Below are 20,136 nucleotides of genomic sequence, written 5' to 3' on the forward strand. Positions count from 1 at the left end.
AGCCTTCTTATTATTAGTCCTTGCTTGCAAGAAACTATAGCGGAGGCAGCGATGCTTAAATTGTTATTAATCCGTTTCCATTCAACCAATCAAAGTGCTAGAATTCTTTCCATAAATTTGTTTCTGAATATTTGTTAGGTACAAGTTGCATATATTCTACCCAAAATATTGATTCAAAATATTTTGGCAGTATTTCATTGGCATAGAAGATGGTTGCTAGAAGGGTTCCCAGATACCAACGAGAGAGAACGCACATAAAACTATGTCTGTGTCAGTGCTTTGCATGTCATTATTAGTATGGCTGACAACAATGGAATAACGGGGATTTTCAAGAACAAGTTGGCATCCATTCACCTAGCCACATGTCTTGCGTGTGCTTTGCATGTACTTTTGCTTTCACTCCGTGACTTTCCTATGTCGTCTTTGATTTGTTTCCACGTTCACGTGGATGCAAACCGAGCTTCATTCACATGCAATAATACTGTACTGCCAACTCTGTTTCCTATCACCAAAAGACTAATATACAACCTCGACTTTTTATCCCTACATACTTCAATCTGCACAGAACACCAACAAAAACTTTTCCCCAAAAAAATAAATACGAGTTTTAATACAAATCTGAGATTGCTGTACAGAGAGTAGAAAAAAGTGTGGTAGCATCCGGTCTTGTAGCCTCGAGCATCGCATGTTTGTTAAGCACGTTCATCATTTTCTATTATTTGTTTTCTTTATACTCCTTTAACTTTTTTCTGTCATTCAGCCTGCACGTTACAATCACAAATAACGTTTTTTTTGTCCCAAGACCTATTCTCTGTTAGTATCTCAGCCCAATGCAGTTTTATGTGCAGCCTTGACTTTTGACAGATACCCACTTTGATTATATGATTTTAGAACAAGATTTTTTTAAAATACAACAACCCAACCGTTACTCAAATCCAACAAATCCCCCCTTGTCCTTATCTTCTTTGTTGCTTTGAAAGAACTACATTTATGCTTTCAACAATGGTTAGTTGTTTTATTTGAAAACAGACATGCTTTCACTAATGGTTGGTCGATTTATTTGAAATTGGAGCTGTCAGGGCAACGTTTGCAATTGAATAATGTTTTCATTAAATGCTATCTGATAATGGGGATACGTTTTATGGACCTAGTAGTTGAGCATGTACCAATTGTTGTGAGGGTTGTTGATACCTTTTGTTCCAAAAATTGAACAAATAAAACCTATTGTTTGAAACAAAAAATATCAATTTTTGTTAGGAAATGTACCAACTATTCTTAAGAAATGTACCAATAGTTGTTAAGAAATGTACTAATATTGTAAAAAATAACCAATCAGGTGATGCCATATCAGCTGCACAACTATGGGGGTCTCTTTTGCATGCCTATTGATCTCACTTTTTTTGGGGTTGTTTTGGACACCTTGACAAAAAGCATACTGATGTGGCCCTGAAACCTTAGTTATAAGTAGGGGACGTGCCAAGTAAGCTCCTGTAAAAAAAATCGGAGTGATTTGAAATTTCCAAGTAGGATTTTGAGAAGCACGAAGTTAGGGTGCACAACTACTGAGTCCTTTCCCCTACAATGTCTGGTGTTTAATGCCATTGCCGTTGCTGCAGTTTGTTGAAGAAAGGGGATTCGAAGTTTCAGCCTTAGGGATCAACCATGGTAGTCTGTATGTGCCAGAAGGTGGGTTGTTTCCGTTGGGATTTTCGTTAAGTAAAACATGAAATTTTTGTATTTCAATTCATTACTATTCTCAGGGATATCTGAACTGGAGCCTATTTTGGTTTCCTTTGCTTAGCCAGAGAGGAAATATATGCAAGTAGATGATGGCAAGAAGGGACTGATGTTTTGCGTATTGCTGTTCACTAGGACTTCGTGTGTACAGACAAAAGTGTAGCTTCCTTGTTTGTGAACAATCAGCCCTGTGATCTGCAATTTCTATTGTCATTACCTAGAGAATTGCAGTGATTTGCTAAGCGTTGGAGAATTTTTATGGTTTATGTGGAGGATTAGTTTAGTGCCATCTTATCTTGTTTTGGGAATTGCTCATCTTCCTCTCCTGCTAAATTGTTATGGCAATTGGTCCGTGTGTTCTGATATTTTCATCATTGCCATCCATTAGACAGCCAAAACAATGCTTTATTCCGAAAGTCTTCACTCTATTATTTTGTTTTACTCACTATAGACTGAAAGTCTGCAAGTCCATCCCCCAAAAGTGTCTTTGATTAGAATGCATCTATCATTGTATCCTCTGATCTTTGCTTCATTTTCCAAAATTCACGAAGCCTCTAAAAGAATACGCGAAAAAATAAGGATTAAGAATCTGTGCTTCACCCTATTCCTCTTTAACGATTTTCAGTTGATTTGCTGAAATGTGTGTAGGAAACACAACTATATTGCTGTACGCATAAGGTTCCTGTATGTGGAGATTGCATTCTCTTTCCTGAACACAGTGCTTGTGAGGTGATCTCAGTTCACAATCTCAATTTTTTGGGTTTCTTGTCGTGGAAAATAATATATAGAGATATTCAGTACTCGTTCTCTGTTACCATTTAGACCCAAATTTGAGATTTGATAAATATAACCTAAACTACATGCAGTCACCATTGAGTATCCTTTGTTCGTTTTTGTAATACAATGCATAATTTAGGGGTGTGGGCTTGTTTCTGGCTTTCTCCCGGAGACATTCTTAAGATGTTATGTATTATTGTATATGGGTGGATAATAGGTGAGGACATATGCAGAGTGGATGGTTGATTCCAGTTGCAGTTTCCTACCAAAATGTAGCTTTTGCTTGCAGATACTAACTCATTCAAGTCGCTCTGTCACTCGGCTCGGCTGCTTACGAATCATGGAAGGATTGGGCTCAGATGTTTTGCATAATTCGTGCTTGCTTCTACTTTTGAAAGGATCCTCATCTCGAACTGGTTAAACATGTCCTTCATGCAAATCACAAGTAAGCTTCTATGTCTGCTTGTGTCTTCTGCTGCTAATATACTAGCACCCAGTTTAGTTTGTTTCAGAGCAAATGATACAGAGCTCTGTTTTGGTTTGAATTCTTGCGAAGAAAAATGTGTTCTATTTTAGCTCAATGCATGAACCATTTTAGTTTTAATAAAGTGTATGTTGCTGTCTTCAGTCTTAGATCAATAAGCTAGAAATTTAGGAATGCATGTTTGTCATTTTCACACTAAAGCATTCTTTTTGGAAACTGTAATTAATAGTAAAGCCAAGTAAGTCAAGATTAATTTATAAAATATGACAATTAGGATGAGTAACTACTATTTTTAAACTCATGGTTCAGATCATATATGTGTAGAACCAATTCATCATCACAAGTAAAGCTTAATGCAATCTCCTCTCTTAGGTAATATTTTTTTAGGTTGTTGCCTGAGCAACATAAGTTAGCTCTTCCCTATGAGTCATCCAAGTGTTTTCAAGATCAAATATGTTAACCTTCCTAATGTATTTTATATTCCATTTAATGAATTTTGTGGAAGGCAATTGAAGTTTGAAGTTTGAACAATAGAGTCTCCTCTAGAAGATTTACAGACCACCTAGAGCACCTTTTGACCTGAGCTAATCAGCATAAAATATGAAAACAATTGGGGAAAAAAGCACAATATAGAAGAGACAGGAATATAATGTTATGATCCAAAATGAAATCTGAAACTGAAACTTTACAGAAATTTAGACTGAAAAAACTTGAAAACAAAAGAAGGAATATGGTTTTAGGATTTCAGTATTGAAATGCTTTTTTTTCCTAGAAGAGATCTACATTAAAGGATATCAAAGGAAACAGCAGAAATCTTACACAAACTAAATGTAACTTTAGTGTATTTCAAAGAACAATTGCAGATAATACATGCAATTAAGAAAACTTAACAGAGAAGGTACAGTCACCAACTCCCGGGCATTGCATTTGGCTCAGAAAGTTTCTAGCAGACTTCCTTGTAAAACAGAAATTTCCAAAATCTCTAAAACCTTAGTCCCAGTGTATAAAAATTAAGCAACTCTTTTTTCCACTTTAATCTTCTAAATAATTATTTAGCATTTTCTTTATTCTTCTAAAATAATATTTAGGCTTTTCTTGGCTTTATTTCTTGTATTCAGTGCTTTATTCTTTGAAAACAGTCTTAACCTTTGCTTGCATTTCATTCTAATTTTTTTAAAACAGTCTTATGCTTTATTTTACACATATTTCTCTGTGGTAACGTAGATTCATAGAATGTAATGAATCTACAGATAGCCTATTATATCACACTACAATCACACTTTGCCCTTTATTTGAGTGCACCTGATGGATTGCTCGCATGGTTCAAACTGGGGCCTCATTTCCACTATGATGACAGGTAAATGATTTTTTTTTCTTCTCTTCCACAATGTCTTGAGCCTAGAAATACCCTGCACCCTTCATTTGCTATGCCAATTCTTCCGACCTGCATATGCACAGTAGAGGATATTGGCAAAGATTGTTAATTTTAGCTTTACGCCTGCCAACTGCATTTATTTAAAATCTGCTAAAGATTTTTCAAAAAATCCATTTTGTGCATATCGAACAATCATTACATTCCATGAGCTGCCTCTCCAAGGGTTCTCTTCTTGTTATACAGTTCACATGCCACGTGTAAGCTCCCGCATCCGCGCGCACATTTCTGAGGGATTTTGTCAAACAATTTGTTTACATCTCTTTGAGAATTCTGTCAAACAGTTCGCTTGACTTGTCTATACTCCACAGTATGGCACAACCCCTTTTGCATTTATGAGAGATTTTGTCAAACAATTTAGGTGTTGGAGTATGGCACAACCCCTTTTGCATTGGAGTATGGCACAACCCCTTTTGCATTTATGAGAGATTTTGTCAAACAATTTAGGTGTTTAGTCTATGATTCCACATTTTGCACGCATGTCTAATCTGGCACTTGCAGTTACAACATTTGACAACTATTTATGTGAGAGCAGAGTATACAGAGCCTTGATAAGGGTTGAGCTATGTCTGCCTCAGTTTGAATGTAGTTGTGATTGATTTCCCTCACTGAGCAACAACCTCATAAAGCCATTATAAGTTCAATATGTTAAAGCTTTACTACAGCTAACGACTTAGATTGGTACAGGGGGCTGTACAAGCTCATCCTTATTCTTATTATCTAATTACTGATATATTCATTAATAACATGCCAAATTTTATTGCATTCTTCTTTTCTTTTTCGTTTGCATTCTATAATGACTAGAAACCACTGTTTAATCCTCCAATACCGTCTTCCAATGCACATGTCGGGTTTTATTCTTTCTAATGTCAGGTAGTGTAGAAAGTTGATCTACCTACCTACCTTGAAGTTTGTAGTTCCCTGAACCATGGTTACACTTGTGCTTACACACTTTATGGTCCTTAGTTACTCATGGCCTTGCACAGCCCAACTGCTCTACTTGTACTAGCACTTTGGTTTTTCCTGATAAATCTAAAATAAACTTCATTATACACAAACACATCATGCAACAACAATACCAGAACTGTTTTTCTAGCCTCTGACAGGAACTTCACTGCTTGCAGCTCTTGTTTTGAATAAGAGTGGATCATAGAAACGATTTTACAGGCAGGTAATTATGCAATTGATAGGACCAGCTGGTAAATTGTTATTTCATTATCCAATATTTTAAATTAAAACAAAGTGTTAGGCTGTTTATTTTAAGTCTAGCTGATCTGTGTTTATTAAAATTCTTGATGGAATCTTGAACAACAGAGATTCCATCTTTGAAATTAGTAAAACAGTGCAAGAATATACATATCCTCCTCATCTTTGAAATTAGTGTTGAGTTATATCATGTATATAGGCCGAACATTGTTGATGAATATTCAGACTGCTTAAAGGATAGAGGGATTTTAGAGGGATTTAAACTAGACCAGACAAAAGACAAAATTAGTAGTGGCCCTTCCCTTTTCTGTTTCTGAAGAAGCCTTGTGTGCAAACTATGGCTATGGGAACATACAATGTTCTGCTCATCCCTGAAATTATTATGGAGTTACAATACGTATGTAGACATAATATTGTCGATTAATGTTCAGAGATTGTTTAAATGGATATAACAATCAAATGAATAAACAACAGTAGAAAGAAAACAGAGGATGGACAAACAAACAACAAAACGACCAGCTGAAGGGCTCAATGGAATTGGACTTATAAAAGTAAAAAAAATGATTATATATATTGAAAAATAAAGACAACTATCTGTCTATAAATCTGTTTACTCTTTGATAACAAACTGTTTGATGTTGGACAATAAACTGATGAAGATGGACATGTAACTATAGAAATTGAATACAAATTGACTGTTGTTGTCAACTAATTGAAAGATGAAAGATACACACGCACTTTATAAGTGATTTAGTTTTGATTTATTCTAACACTCTCTTTTAAGGAATAATTGAATTTAGATGAAATCTTAATATATTTCTACACTGTGCAAATTTTATTGACTTATACTCATTATAATCACTTTGAGATTTTGTGGCTTACCCTTAAATGGTTTCAACTTATCATGAACCATCACACCAAGTGGTTTCTAGCTGACCATGAATTCTGCAGACAAGAGGTTTTGGCTGACCACAAACCTCACATATGAAAGGTTTTAGCTGATTACAGACGTCACATACAAGTGGTTTCTTGCTGACCACAAATTCTACACACAAGCGATTTCTAGCTGACCACATATTCTACACACACGTGGTTTTGGTTGACCACAAATCTCACATACAAAGTGGTTTTAGCTGACCACGAACCTCACATACAAGTTGTTTTGGCTCACTCGGAACCATTATAATGGGAAAACTAATTTAGAATGCACACACTCTGTAAAAAGCTTCATCACTCTGGGCTTTATTCACAAACTTTTATGCTTCTCCTTCTATAACTGCATTAAAATTGATTATTGCATCCATAATAAAATAGATCATCTACCAAGATACATGGGTAACTAGCTGAACTGTATTCACTAGTTCTGTAGGAATCCTTTTCGCCTACATGATATGTTAAATTCTCTTGTAAACATTAGCTTGGTCCCTCACATTTTGAAATTACTCCATCCCACATCCCCTGCTTAATCAGAGATTCAACTTCTTTAATTCACCATCAAGCTTATATACGAGTCTACTTGCAACCCTCATACTTATTCGAATGAGTAATTCCACAACTTGATGCGAGATCCTCTCTCTGCACGAGACGATAAACGCTACATGATTACATGCACTATCACAATGATCCATTTAGGCATGCTTCAATAAATTTACAAAACATTTTGGAGAAATTAAATTCGCCTATGACTAAGTTTTACAACTTTGGACAAAAATTCTGGTGTGTTGGATGCAAACGATCATACACCCCTACAACAACTTAGGTATTAAAAACAGAAAATCCACTTACATAAAGCCACTTACACGCAGCCTACACACACATGACTATGGATATGATTTGTTTCACTATGCCAAGGATGGTTGCCCACAGGGATCATAATGGTGCACAAAATTTCCTCTGAACATAGCGAGTCTCCAACTCTTCTCTAGATTATTTTTCTGCTAGCCAGCATACATAGGTGACTCCTCTTGTAGCTATAGCTCTTCCTTTCTCATTAATTAAAACAGACCATGAAGTCTGCGTTGTTGTTTGACCAAAACAGGCGTAGAAAATCGAACACCTCTTTCTCACAAACACACCAAACAGAGACACAGAGGATCACACTCTCATTATCCTGGGCCCTCCTGTGATGGAGTTAGGCCTGGACCAGCTCTGATACCATATCAAATAAATAAATAGCAGTAGAAAGAAAACAGAGGATGGACACACAACAAAATGAGCACTGAAGGGCTCAACTGACTTGTATTAATAAAATGCAAACAATGGTACATTGAAACATAAATACAACCACCTGCCTATAAATCTGCTAGACTTTTTGATAAGAAACTGTTTGATGTTGATGTTGACATCAAACTGATGAATATGGACAGGTAACTATAGAGTTTGAATACAAATTGAGCACTGCTGCCAGCTTACTGAAACATGAAAGAAACATACCTAGTTTATAAGTAATTCAGTTACTAATTATTCTTAAGGATAAAATTTGTATGGTGGCCTTTACCTTTTCTGTTTGATAAAAAGCTTTATGTGCGATCTCTGGTTGAGAAACATACAGTATACTCTCACGCAGGGAATCAGTGTATGTACATACATATCCTACCCACGTATGAAATTATTGTGTATGTAACCCCAAAGCAGCTGCATAAACTCCTGCAGACCTTCTAGTGAACAGCAATCCTTGAACACCAAAATTTCTATGTTTCTTGTAAACAATCGACAGTAACACTTGCATGGTCATGTTACCCTTTTAAGAACTAAAATCACTTTTAAAATGAGATATTAACTGTATATACAAGGCATAGAAGAATGATAAACTTACCTGAAATTAACCACCACTCTAAAAAATTCAATTGGATGAGGATGTGGATGAAGAAGACCGTTGCAAGGTAAGATCAACTAGTTGATGAAAATGATGGCATCTAGTCTCGAAATAACGAATGTCATTTGCATTTGGCCAATAGGTTAACCAGATGGAAGCTTGTACCTTCCATTTCAAGGTTTGTCCCTCCAACTTCCTCGAGAACTGTCATGTTATGGGCCTTGGATAATCGTCCTTGGTGAAGACCACTGTCCCTCGCTGAGTGGAAGCTTTGTAAATGGAGCTCACGGCTTTTTTGGTCCAAGCTGAAATTCTTGGAGGTTCACTGTCAACTACTGGCTTTTTGGTGATGGGGTCATACCGAGTCCAGTCTATCTTTGCATCGGTATTGTTGATGACTGAGTGATTTAAGTACCATCTGTTTATCCTCTCTGTGAAAGTAGTTGAATTGGAAACCGTATAACCTATCAAATCAGTTTGGATTGCAGCCTCGCTGGTGCTCGCGTTTCCAATGTCTGTGGCGGGGTTAGCCGATGACACAGTCAGTGAAACGGATCGGACGGCACAACCATTCTCAGGCCCAATTGTCAAACAGATCTTGGCCGGAAAGTGTCGTTCATTTGGTAAACAATGTATGCTCTTATTATCTGAAATTCTATCCAAAGGAAGCACGTCGCACCTCACATTATCCAGATGCAAGGAAACTGTTATGCAATCAGAGCAGACAGTGACGACTGGTTCGAACTGAAGAACGCATTGCAGCTGGTTATTATTCAAACCCCAACGTAGACGTGGTCGTTCTACGTCAGCCCACTTGAGATGCGCTTGTTCCCTAAAGCCCAAATATCTTCCCGTCGTCCTCAAGGAGGAAATTGGAGAATAGGACATCATCATCCACGATCTTTCATTGCTTGAGTTGTATGAAATTCTCGACACCCTCTCAAAAATCAATTGCATACATGATTCCTGAAAGCTTGAGTTCCTCTTAAAAAACCTTTGGAGAATAGGACATCATCATCCACGATCTTTCATTGCTTGAGTTGTATGAAATTCTCGACACCCTCTCAAAAATCAATTCCATACATGATTCCTGAAAGCTTGAGTTCCTCTTAAAAAACCTTTGCGTACATGGAACACTGGAGTTATTAGAGGATAAAAAGCTAAACAGAAATAAGGTGGAAGCCAAAATACCCATGAAACGATCTGTTCCTCGCAGGCCCATGAGTATGAGAGCATTTTGCTGTGTTTGTGCCAGAAGTTCGAACACAAGTTCATCTTCCATATCATTTGTAAAAATGGTACACCCAGCAGAGATTAGAGAGTTAAATACCAGCCTAAATTTTGTGGGCTCAATTATGCCTGCCTTTAACTTCAATTCCCCGAACATCTCCAAGTATGCCGAGAAAGCATCATAGATAACTTTTGAGGAACGAAGTATGAATGGATCAATAAACAGCCATAACAGCACTGGAAGCAAATTCCTTTGCATTGCTTCTTCACTACAATTCCCAATATCATATCTCCCAATCTCATATTTTCCAATAGGTGATCCGAATTATGGATTCGGATGACAACATCTGAGTGAAAACATGCGGTATTGTAAATTCTATTTACAAGAACCAGAAATCATAGAATTGAAGCAAGCCAAAAAGTGTTCTATTCCATTCGAAAATCCAAAATATAGTAGTTCATGAGATTCCAAGGTCACAAGGACCTCTTGAGAATCGAAGTCCAACAGTCACATTTATTCATTACATAATAAAATCTAAAAATTATGAAATTTTCAAAAAAACTATATAAAATTTATCTTAACTTCAACTAGACATAACTTTCTGCATGGGACTCGAAATTACGAGCCATTGATCTCGTTGGAAAGGTCTCCAAGAGATGGGACTCAAAAATACAAAATACTAACATATAGGCAAACTAAACTAGAAAAAAAATATAATTCAAATTTTCTTCTGATCATTACTTCCCCCTTGGAAAGCAATGGGCCCCATTGCATCAACACTTTGAATGAGATGAGGAAAACGTTCTTGAAGCTGCTCTTTGGTAAACCACTTTCCTTGTTGAGCAATCTACCCTGCTCGAACCACTTTGTACAAGTAAATCTGCTGCTGTTTGAGTGTTTTCACCATGGTGTCCACAATCTGATCGCATTGAAATGGGGTAGCTACATTTGGATTCAATTCTGTAGTGGAGATTGTTTTTGCCACATCTGCAACATCTAATAGTGGAGGAAAATATGGTTTCAAGAGTTCCACATTGAAGATTGGATGAAGACCCAGAAATGGAGGTAAATTAAGCTCAAAAGCATTATCACCAACTTGCTTGATGATGGTGTATGACCCATAACGTAGAGGACGAAGCTTCCTATTGGCACCCTGCAATCGTTCCTTCTGGATATGCAACCACACCTTGTCTCCGACTTGGAAATTATGAGGAGTATGATGCTCATCATGTCTCTCCTTATACTTCTTATTGGTGTGTTCCAAAATTTCATGAACTTGTTGTTGCAGATGATGAATTCTATCAATGAACTGGGCTACCTTATCTTCCTCCTTACCAACATGTGGAACCAGATCAGGTTGAATAAGTGGTATGGCAACGTCCATGGGTGCAAGTGGCTAATAACCAAGGCAAACCTCAAATGGGCTGTGGCCAGTTGAACTGTGAATTGCTCTGTTGTAGCTATGCTGAACATATGGAAGACTTTCATCCCATGTGCGGGGATGTTTTGAGTGGTACATTCGTAGGATGTGTATGATCATCTGATTCACTACCTCTGTTTGACCATCTGTTTGAGGGTGGAAAGCAGTAGACTTTGTCAATTTTGTGTCCATCTTTTCCCATAGTGTAGACCAAAACTTACTAAGAAACCTACTGTCTCTATCCGAGATAATGGTATTCGGTAGACCAAAGTGAACCCAAATGTATTCAAAGAATAGCTTTGCAGCGTCCTCTGCAGAAATGGTTTTTTTACATGCCACTATTACTGCCATTTTTGAGAACCTATCTACCACAACATACACACAATCATGGCTTCTTTTGGTGGTAGGAAGACCAGACATAAAGTCCATAGAAACTGAGTGCCAAGGTTTTTCAGGAACAGGAAGTGGTGAGTACAACCCAAGTTTACGATTGGTAGGCTTAGCAATAGCACATGCGGTACAAGCTTGAATATATGAAATAACATCATTCCGTAATTTTGGCCAATAGAAATACTTCTGAAGTATAGCAATAGTCTTACCTATACCAAGGTGACCAGCAACCTTACTATAGTGAGCTTCCCATATCAACTTTTTGTGTTCTGCATTGGGCACACAGATTTGGCCAAGGTGACAAAGCATTCCATCCTGCAAAAAGAAATCATTCACTTGTTGTCCCTTCAGTAATTGATTATAAACATCTGCAAATTCAACATTGTTCTCATACAAGCAAGCCCAGGTTTCAGTTTGATGACCACATGAGTTGAAAACCATCCTTATGGCTGCAATTGGAGGCCTGCTCAAACAGTTTGCTACTTTGTTAGTACTTCCCTTCTTGTGGCGAATATTGAGGTGAAATTGTTGAAGATATGCTGACCATCGTTGATGTCGATCATTCTGCAACTTCCCTTGTGTTTGCAAAAATTGAAGGGATTTGTGATCTGTGTGGATGACAGTCTCCTTACCCAGAATGTAATGTTTCCACTGCTTACAGGCTTGAACAATAGCATACAGTTCCTTGTCGTAAGTAGCATATTGACGCACTGTATCATAAAAGGTCTGACTGTGATATGCAACTGGATGACCATGTTGCATGAGGACTTCCCCTAGAGCATATTATGATGCATTTGTTTGTATTTCAAATGACTGTTGTAGGTCAGGAAGAGATAAAACTAGTGTAGAACATAACCTTTGTTTTAGCCCCTCGAATGCTTCTTGTTGAGCACTTGTCCATTTAAACTTTGCTTGTGTCCCCCCCCTCAATGACTGATTTAGAGGCCAAGATAGATGGGAAAATCCCAATACAAATCTGCAATAAAAGTTTGCCAACCCGAGGAAACTTCGTAACTCTGTGAGATTTTTAGGAGACGGCCAGTTCTTAATCACCTGTATCTTCTCTGGATCAACATGTACGCCCTCATTGTCAATAACATATCCTAAGTATCTGATACTCTGCATACCAAAGGAGCACTTTTCTTTGTTTGCATAAAACCCATGTTCTTGTAAGGTTGAGAGGATTTTTTTCACATGTTGCAAATGTTCCTCCCAAGTTTTGCTGAAGATGAGTATGTCATCCAGATATACCACCACAAAGGAATCAGTGAATGGTCTAAGTATATCATTTATCATTCTCATGAATGTCGCTGGGTCATTTGTTAGACCGAAAGGCATCACTAGCCATTCAAACAATCCCTCTTTAGATTCAAACGTTGTCTTCCACACATCTGTTGATTCAATTGGTACTTGATGGTACCCTAATTTCAAATCAATTTTGGTAAAGAATTGGGTCCCTCTAAGCTGGTCCAAGAGGTCATCTATCCGGGGAAGTGGATACCTATTTTTGACTGAAATTTTATTCAAGGCCCTATAGTCAATACAAAGTCTCCAGGTTCCATCCTTTTTCTTTGCTAGAACAATGGGGCTGCCATAGGGTGATGCACTTGGATGAATATGTCCCTTCTCAATCAATTCTTGTATTTGCCTCTTAACCTCATTATTCTCTAATACTGACCTATGGTAGACTGGTTTATTAGGTAATGGAGTTCCTAGTATCAAATCAATAGTATGTCTCACTTGGCAGTGTGTAGGTACCCCAGTTGGTAACTTAAACAGATTGTCATATTTCATCAAAATTTGATCCATTGATTTTTTCTGCAGTGTTGTGGTGTTTGTGATGGTGTGGGAATTATAAACAGATTTCCTTTCTTCTTCAGAATGCATCATCAATAAAATGAATGTTCCCATTTTGGCAACTAACCTCTTACATTGCTTGGCACTAATCAAAGAGGTAGTGTATGCAGGGCTTACCTCTGGTATTCGGTATTTTTGTTCACATAATCTAATGGTCACGTTGCGAGGCCTGGACTCATAAACACCATGTCGCTGGTACATATATGGTTGTCCCAACAGAACATCACAAACATCTAAGAGAGCCACATCACAAATTACCTCATCTTTGAAAGGCTTTATGGAGTATGAAAGGCGACACTACTGGTGCACTTGTATATCCCTTCCTTGACTAACCCATCCCATTGAATAGGGTTGCGGGTGGGTTGTTTTCAGATTCAGTCTCTTCATAGTCTCTGCTGATATTAGGTTCTTTTGACTTCCGCTATCAACAATAAAGTGCAAGGCTTTTCCTCCGACCCACATTTGTGAATGGAACAATCTCTCCTCATCCTCCCGGGGCAATATCCTTGTAGTAGCTACCGTGGCATATGGATCAGCCTCAATCACCTGTTCATGATTTTCTTCTGTGCATATTTTTGCCACCTTAGATTCTGCCTTGTCTTAATGCGTTTCCATCATTAAGCTTTCGATGGTTCTGCAATCTTTTGTATTATGCGAGGGACTCTTATGGAATTCACACCACATACCGTTTTCTTGTGTCTTCTTCATACTCCATATTTTTTTGGTGGGTGAATTGGGAGAGAGTTCCTTAGAGGTTTGTTTCCATGTAGTTTTGCCACCTTCACTTTTCCATCTATTGTTTGTGAAATTATCTCTCCTTCCTTTTTGTTTGAATTTCTCCTCAATTTTGGTAGCAAATTTATATGCACTAGGTAAAGTCTCTATGTTCAAGAATTCCATTTCGGTTTGGATGTACCTATGGAGTCCACTCTGATATTTTAAAACTCGGTGCTTCTCAAAATCTCTGATGCCAAGCTTTGCTGTTAAGACATGAAACATATTAGTATATTCCTAAACAGTTTGGTCCTTCTTCTGTCGAAGCAATTGCCACTGCATATATTTTTGTTCATATGTGTCAATAGGAAAATATTCTTCCTTTATGTGCTCCATGAATTCTCCCCATGTGGGTTTTTGATCAAAAATAAAAGTGCTGCCATTTTCTGTTGCCTTGGATGCTAACTTTGCTTCCCACGAATCTTTCACATGGTTTTCAGCTTTCAGGAGAGCGAAAGTCATCTTCTCTTCATCTGAAAACTGATTGATAGAGAAATATCTTTCCAGTTTTGAAATCCAATCATCAACAACATCTGCATCGATCTTTCCTTGGAATGTGGGTATATCGAAATTCACTTGCACCTTGAATGGTGTATGCCCTGTGAATGGTGGGTTTGCTTGTGACCCACGACTTTCCAGCATTTGCTTGAACTGCTCCATCATTTCTTCACGTTGTTTTGCTAGTGCATCTTCAACTAATGTTTTAATGTCATCGTCTGTCTGCAACTTAGCCATCTACGATCGTGTGCGTCTCAAAGGAAGGTAGTCTGAAGGATTCATTGTTTCCAAGCCCAATCTTTGATATGTTGATCGCGTGTGATATGACATACAGGAGCGAACTTGCTCTGATACCACTGATCCGAATTATGGATTTGGATGACAACACCTAAGTGAGAACCCGCAGTATTGTAAATTCTGTTTACAAGAACTAGAAATCATAGAATTGAAGCAAGCCAAAAAGTGTTCTATTCCATTTGAAAATCCAAAATATAGTAGTTCATGAGATTCCAAGGGTCACAAGGACCTCTTGAGAATCGAAGTCCAACAGTCACATTTATTCATTACATAATAAAATCTAAAAATTACTAAATTTTCAAAAAAAACTATATAAAATTTTATCCTAACTTCAACTAGACATAACTTTCTGCATGAGACTCGAAATTACGAGCCGTTGATCTCGTTGGAAAGGTCTTCAAGAGATGGGACTCAAAAATGCAAAATACTAACATATAGGCAAACTAAACTAGAAAAAAAATATAATTCAAATTTTCTTCTGATCAATAAGAATATTACCCTCCAAGAAATGAAAACTGAGAGACATTTTCCCTTCGTAAGGCTTGGTGTGAAGCAATACAGAATATTTACAGTCAACAAAAACAGTAAGCACATGTGACTCAACCCTGGGTTCCTTCCATTGACATGCATGACATATCCAGTCGTAAACATTTGGAAACTTCATAAGTACCTAAACTAGCACTGTGAATAATGAATAGCAAAAGATTAACACTTTTAACGCTGCTAGGCACTTGTGTGTCTGGTTTGCTTTCCAGAATTCTTTCACAACTTTGGGTAAGTAAGGAGGATTCTCCCCCTTTGAATTTTATTTTTTGACAGAAGAAAAGCCGGTTGGTGATGGCTGCTCAAAAAAAAATGTTTATTTCCTGTGCTCGTAATTTCCAGGTAAGTTGATGGCAAAAAAAACTATGAACGCTGAAGGCTCCTGGAAATTATGTTTATGTATTTTTGTAGAAGAGAGAGTGTTTTTATAACGCTTGGATAATTTCCAGGAGCCTTCAGCGTTCATAATTTTTTTGCCATCAACTTACCTGGAAATTACGAGCACAGGAAATAAACAGTTTTTTTTTTTGAGCAGCCATCACCAGCCGGCTTTTCTTCTGTCAAAAAATAAAATTCAAAGGGGGAGAATCCCTCCTTACTGACCCAAAGTTGTGAAAGAATTCTGGAAAGCAAACCAGACACACAAGTGCCTGCAATCTTTACTTGCTTCCTGTGCTCGTAATTTCCAGGTAAGTTGATGGCAAATAAATTATGAACGCTGAAGGCTCCTGGAAATTACCCAAGCGTTATAAAAACACGCTTTCTTCTACAAAAATACATAAACATAATTTCCAGGAGCCTTCAGCGTTCATAAATTTTTTGCCATCAACTTACCTGGAAAATACGAGCACAGGAAGCAAGTAAAGATTGCAGGCCTGCATGATTTGTTTTTTTCACGGAAAGAAGTGTAGTTATTTCACAGGACTAATAATGATTTAGTTGAGGACAGGGCAAAGTACATTTTCAGACGTCTTTTAATTATAATTTATACAAATAATGAATATAATATGTAAAGACTTCATTATGTTGAAATTTTTAAATATTATTTTTAATTTTAAAGATTTAATATTATTTGAAATTAAATACTTTTAATTTTTTTATTGACGGATGTTTTTTATTTGAATATTGAAAATTTTCAGTATTATCTTTATTTTAAAGATTTAATATTATTTGAAATTAAATATTTCTTATTTTTATTGGTGAACGTTTTTACATTTATGTGATAGAATATGCCTTAAAAAATTAATATTAAATAAAATAAAATAAAAATAAAAACCTTTTAGCAATATTATCATTTAAAAAATAAAATTAAATAAGCTATGTTTTTTACTCACAACAATGAATATGTTAGGATGCTTATATTTATACTCTTTTTACGATTTTGTCATAAGAGAATTGATGGTAAACAAAGTCTAAATTTATATATATTTTTATTGGAAGAAGAAATAGGATCTAATGGTGGTACAATATTTTATATGTAAAATACAAATAATTTTAAGATGAGGTTGTATAGATGTAAAAAATTATATAATCATTTTATAAATATATCTCTACAAATAAAATGTTAATCTTTTTGACAAATAATGTTGATTCTAAAATTTGTTTTAATAGCAACAATTACATTTTTTTATTATCATTTATTTAATTTTGTATATATTTTTAAAAAGTATCTTATTATTTAAATAAATAAAAAATGATTTAATTTTATAAATAAGAATTTTATATATTATATTTTATAGTTTATATTTATTTATATACTGTAAATTTAAATAAATTTAGTTATATTTATTTTATTTATTCTATTCTATAATAGAGAGTGAGTGCAATAATCACTATCAATATAATTCTAATACTCTCTCTCTTTCTCTCTCTATGTCTCCCCCCATATATCCATCTCTCCCTCTCTTTCTCTCTCCCTATTGCTCCCTCTCTATAGTTATATCCCTCCCCCCTCTCTCTCTCTCTATCTCACACACACACACCATCTCTCTCTCTCTCTCTCTCTCTCTCTCTCTCTCTCTCTCACTCACTCACATTACACACACACACACACATGTATGTGTGTATGTATATATATATATATCTATATCTCTGTCTCTGTCTCTGTCTCTGTCTCTGTCTCTCTCTCTCTCTCTATATATATATATATATATATCACTTCCTATCTCTATCTCTCTCTCCCCTTATCTCTATATCTCCTTATCTCTATCACTCTTTCTCACAATATATATCCATCTTCCTCTTCCTCTATATCTTTCTATCTCTTCATCTATATCTCCTTTTCTCTGTCTAACTCTCTCTATCTATTTCTTTCCCTCTATTAGATCATCTTTACATCTCTCTCTCTCTCTCTCTCTCTCTCTCTCTCTCTCTCTCTCTCTCTCTCTCTCTCTCTCTCCGCCTCTCTCTACCTATTGCAAACATAACATGAGCCTATTATTAATGGAGCTTGATTATCTTTTTGATTTAGAGGTTTTGTTTCATTTTTGTTTGGATCCCTATAAGTGGATGCATAGTTAATTTAAACATATAGTTTCTCCATTGATACCTTTATAGAAAAAATATCATTTTTAAATGTCCTACCAATTGACCTCATGTACTGCACAAATGTATGTAAAATATAGAACAAAAATTATCCTAATTAATCTTCCATAACTCATTGGAATGTACCTATATTACCTTATATCTATCTCTTATTCTCCCTCTCTATACATTATTCTCTATCTTCCTCTCTCCCCCCTTTTATCTCTATCTCTCCCCTCTCTACTTATCTCTCCCTCTCTCTCCCCTATCCTCTCTCACCCTTTTGTACCTATTTATCTCCATCTCTCCCACTCTTCCTTCTCTCCCTACTCTATCTACATCTCTCCATCATCTACCTATCTCTCCCCATTTATCTCTCTCTCTCTCTCTCTCTCTCTCTCTCTCTCTCTCTCTCTCTCTCTCTCTCTCTCTCTCCCTTAGCTCTACCTCTCTCTATTTATTTTCCATATATGTCTATATCTCTATAATTTCTCTTCCCATATATCTTTGATTCTCTAGCTTTCTCTCCCTCTCTCTATGTCTCCCTAATTATTTTTCCTTCTCTTCATCTCTATTTTTTTAATCTGTACTTGTTTTTGTCTGTCTATATATTTATATCCCTCTTTCTCTCCCCCTCTGTCTATATTGAGGCTTATATTTCTCTCTTTATCATTCTATCCACCATAAATATATTTATGTATGTATGCGTGTGCACGCACATGTATGTCTATATATGTACATGTGTATATATATGTATGTATATATATACATGTACATATATGTCTGTGTTTTATGTATGTATATGTATGCATGTATGTATGATACATACACACACACACATACATGTATGTATGTATGCATGATACATATATACATATACATATACATATATACATACATGGGTGAACTCACAATAATGGTTCCCAACTTTTTGCCACTTTTGACATTGAGATGAACATTTTTAAAATAATCTTCAACTTCCGACAACTATAACTTTTAAACTATTAAGAATTTGAAGATGATGTAAATTAGGGATTTGTAGCATTTTGTCTGTATATTCTAAATATACTTTTTTCAAATTTTTTTCCGTCTCCCTCAAAAAGTAGTTTTTATCAACAAACTACATTTTTTAAGAGTGATTTGCCTCCTGAAACGCATAATTTTTTTTATAAATGATAAAAACTCAATTCTTTCGATTTTTGGTTTGTAACATCAATATCCAGGGCTTGTTGTTGGTTTGATAGTGACATGTTGAATATTTTTCATTTTATTAAGTTTTGAAGTCTGACTAGTTATAATTCAGACATAGGTTTAGGTTTGAACACATAACTTGTTCTATATATATCAAAATTCAATTTTTTTTTCGTTAGAAAGGAGACACCAATACCTAGGGCATAGATATTTTTCAGACTTTTTTTGAATTAGTTTCCTATTTTTCCTAATGAGTTGAACATAGAAGTTCATGTTTGGTGAAAAACCAATATTTCATAAAATAAAAAAAAAAGAACATAATAAATTCACAATGTAATAAAATATACTTGTTGGAAAGCTTGCTCCTAGCACTACCATCTTATATTTTTGGGTTATCAAGATTATTTTATTTGAGCCTTGAACCCGAGGTTTGGAGGCCAAAATTTTTCAGAATTCTAAAGAATTTGAGGAGAGATGATCTCAAAAAAGGCGGTTCATATGAATAGGGGTTCAAATGAAGGGGGGTTTGATCGAACCCCTAGGCAAAATAATGGCGTGAACTTTCACGTAACTGCCTGGTTCAAACGAAACTGACCTTTCGTAATGGCCGACGGTTGTTCGAACCCAAGCCAACCCAAATTTCTATATTTTTTAATAATTTAGTAATGTCATATAAATATACATATTTATTTCATTTTTTACAAACAAATGATCAAAACAGTTCACATTTTTGGATGAAAGAAGACATTTGAAAGTTTTTTTTGAGGGGAATAATTTGAAGATATTTGAAGGTTATTTTAAAAGCATGAGGAACAAGAAGAGAAGACAAAATAAGACTTCAAGGAATTATTCACCCAAAACGGAACAAAGATATCGAGAACAAAGAAGGCAAAGATATCATGATGCAAGTATGTATTTTTATTTAATTTCTATTTAATTTAATATGTATTACGTACCAAAA

General features: G+C 35.9%; 2 protein-coding genes and 1 long non-coding RNA gene across 3 annotated transcripts in view; 2 read left to right on the plus strand and 1 right to left on the minus strand.

Annotated features, from left to right (window-relative positions):
- Window positions 1-454: 454 nt before the first annotated feature.
- On the plus strand, window positions 455-3,141 carry LOC131036589 (uncharacterized). Its single transcript, XM_057968482.2, has 3 exons — window positions 455-1,686; window positions 2,386-2,466; window positions 2,732-3,141. The coding sequence occupies exons 1-3, from the start codon at window positions 1,663-1,665 to the stop codon at window positions 2,933-2,935; spliced, it is 309 nt and encodes a 102-aa protein (XP_057824465.2). The 5' UTR covers window positions 455-1,662; the 3' UTR covers window positions 2,936-3,141.
- The window catches only part of LOC131859836 (uncharacterized), a 101,050-nt gene continuing 83,809 nt past the window's right edge, over window positions 2,896-20,136 (plus strand). Inside the window, exons 1-2 of the mRNA XM_059214000.1 lie at window positions 2,896-2,959; window positions 4,249-4,355. Of these exons, the coding sequence (XP_059069983.1) occupies window positions 4,304-4,355 (52 nt within the window). The 5' untranslated portion in view covers window positions 2,896-2,959; window positions 4,249-4,303. The remainder of the gene's footprint in view (window positions 2,960-4,248; window positions 4,356-20,136) is intronic.
- LOC131859954 (uncharacterized) lies at window positions 6,853-7,776 on the minus strand. The gene is made up of 2 exons (XR_009359522.1): window positions 7,422-7,776; window positions 6,853-7,211 (listed from the first exon to the last, which is right to left on the minus strand). It is a non-coding gene; the product is annotated as an uncharacterized LOC131859954 (long non-coding RNA).

The sequence above is a fragment of the Cryptomeria japonica genome, chromosome 11 (assembly GCF_030272615.1).
Source record: "Cryptomeria japonica chromosome 11, Sugi_1.0, whole genome shotgun sequence".
Taxonomy (NCBI): domain Eukaryota; kingdom Viridiplantae; phylum Streptophyta; class Pinopsida; order Cupressales; family Cupressaceae; genus Cryptomeria; species Cryptomeria japonica.

Excerpts from the sequence above, each read along its gene's own strand:
- LOC131036589 (XM_057968482.2), top strand. The coding sequence starts at position 1,663 with ATGGTAGTCTGTATGTGCCAGAAG. Across the intron at positions 1,687-2,385 it reads TAGTCTGTATGTGCCAGAAG|GAAACACAACTATATTGCTG; the intron begins GTGGGTTGTTTC and ends AAATGTGTGTAG. Across the intron at positions 2,467-2,731 it reads CTGAACACAGTGCTTGTGAG|GTGAGGACATATGCAGAGTG; the intron begins GTGATCTCAGTT and ends GGTGGATAATAG.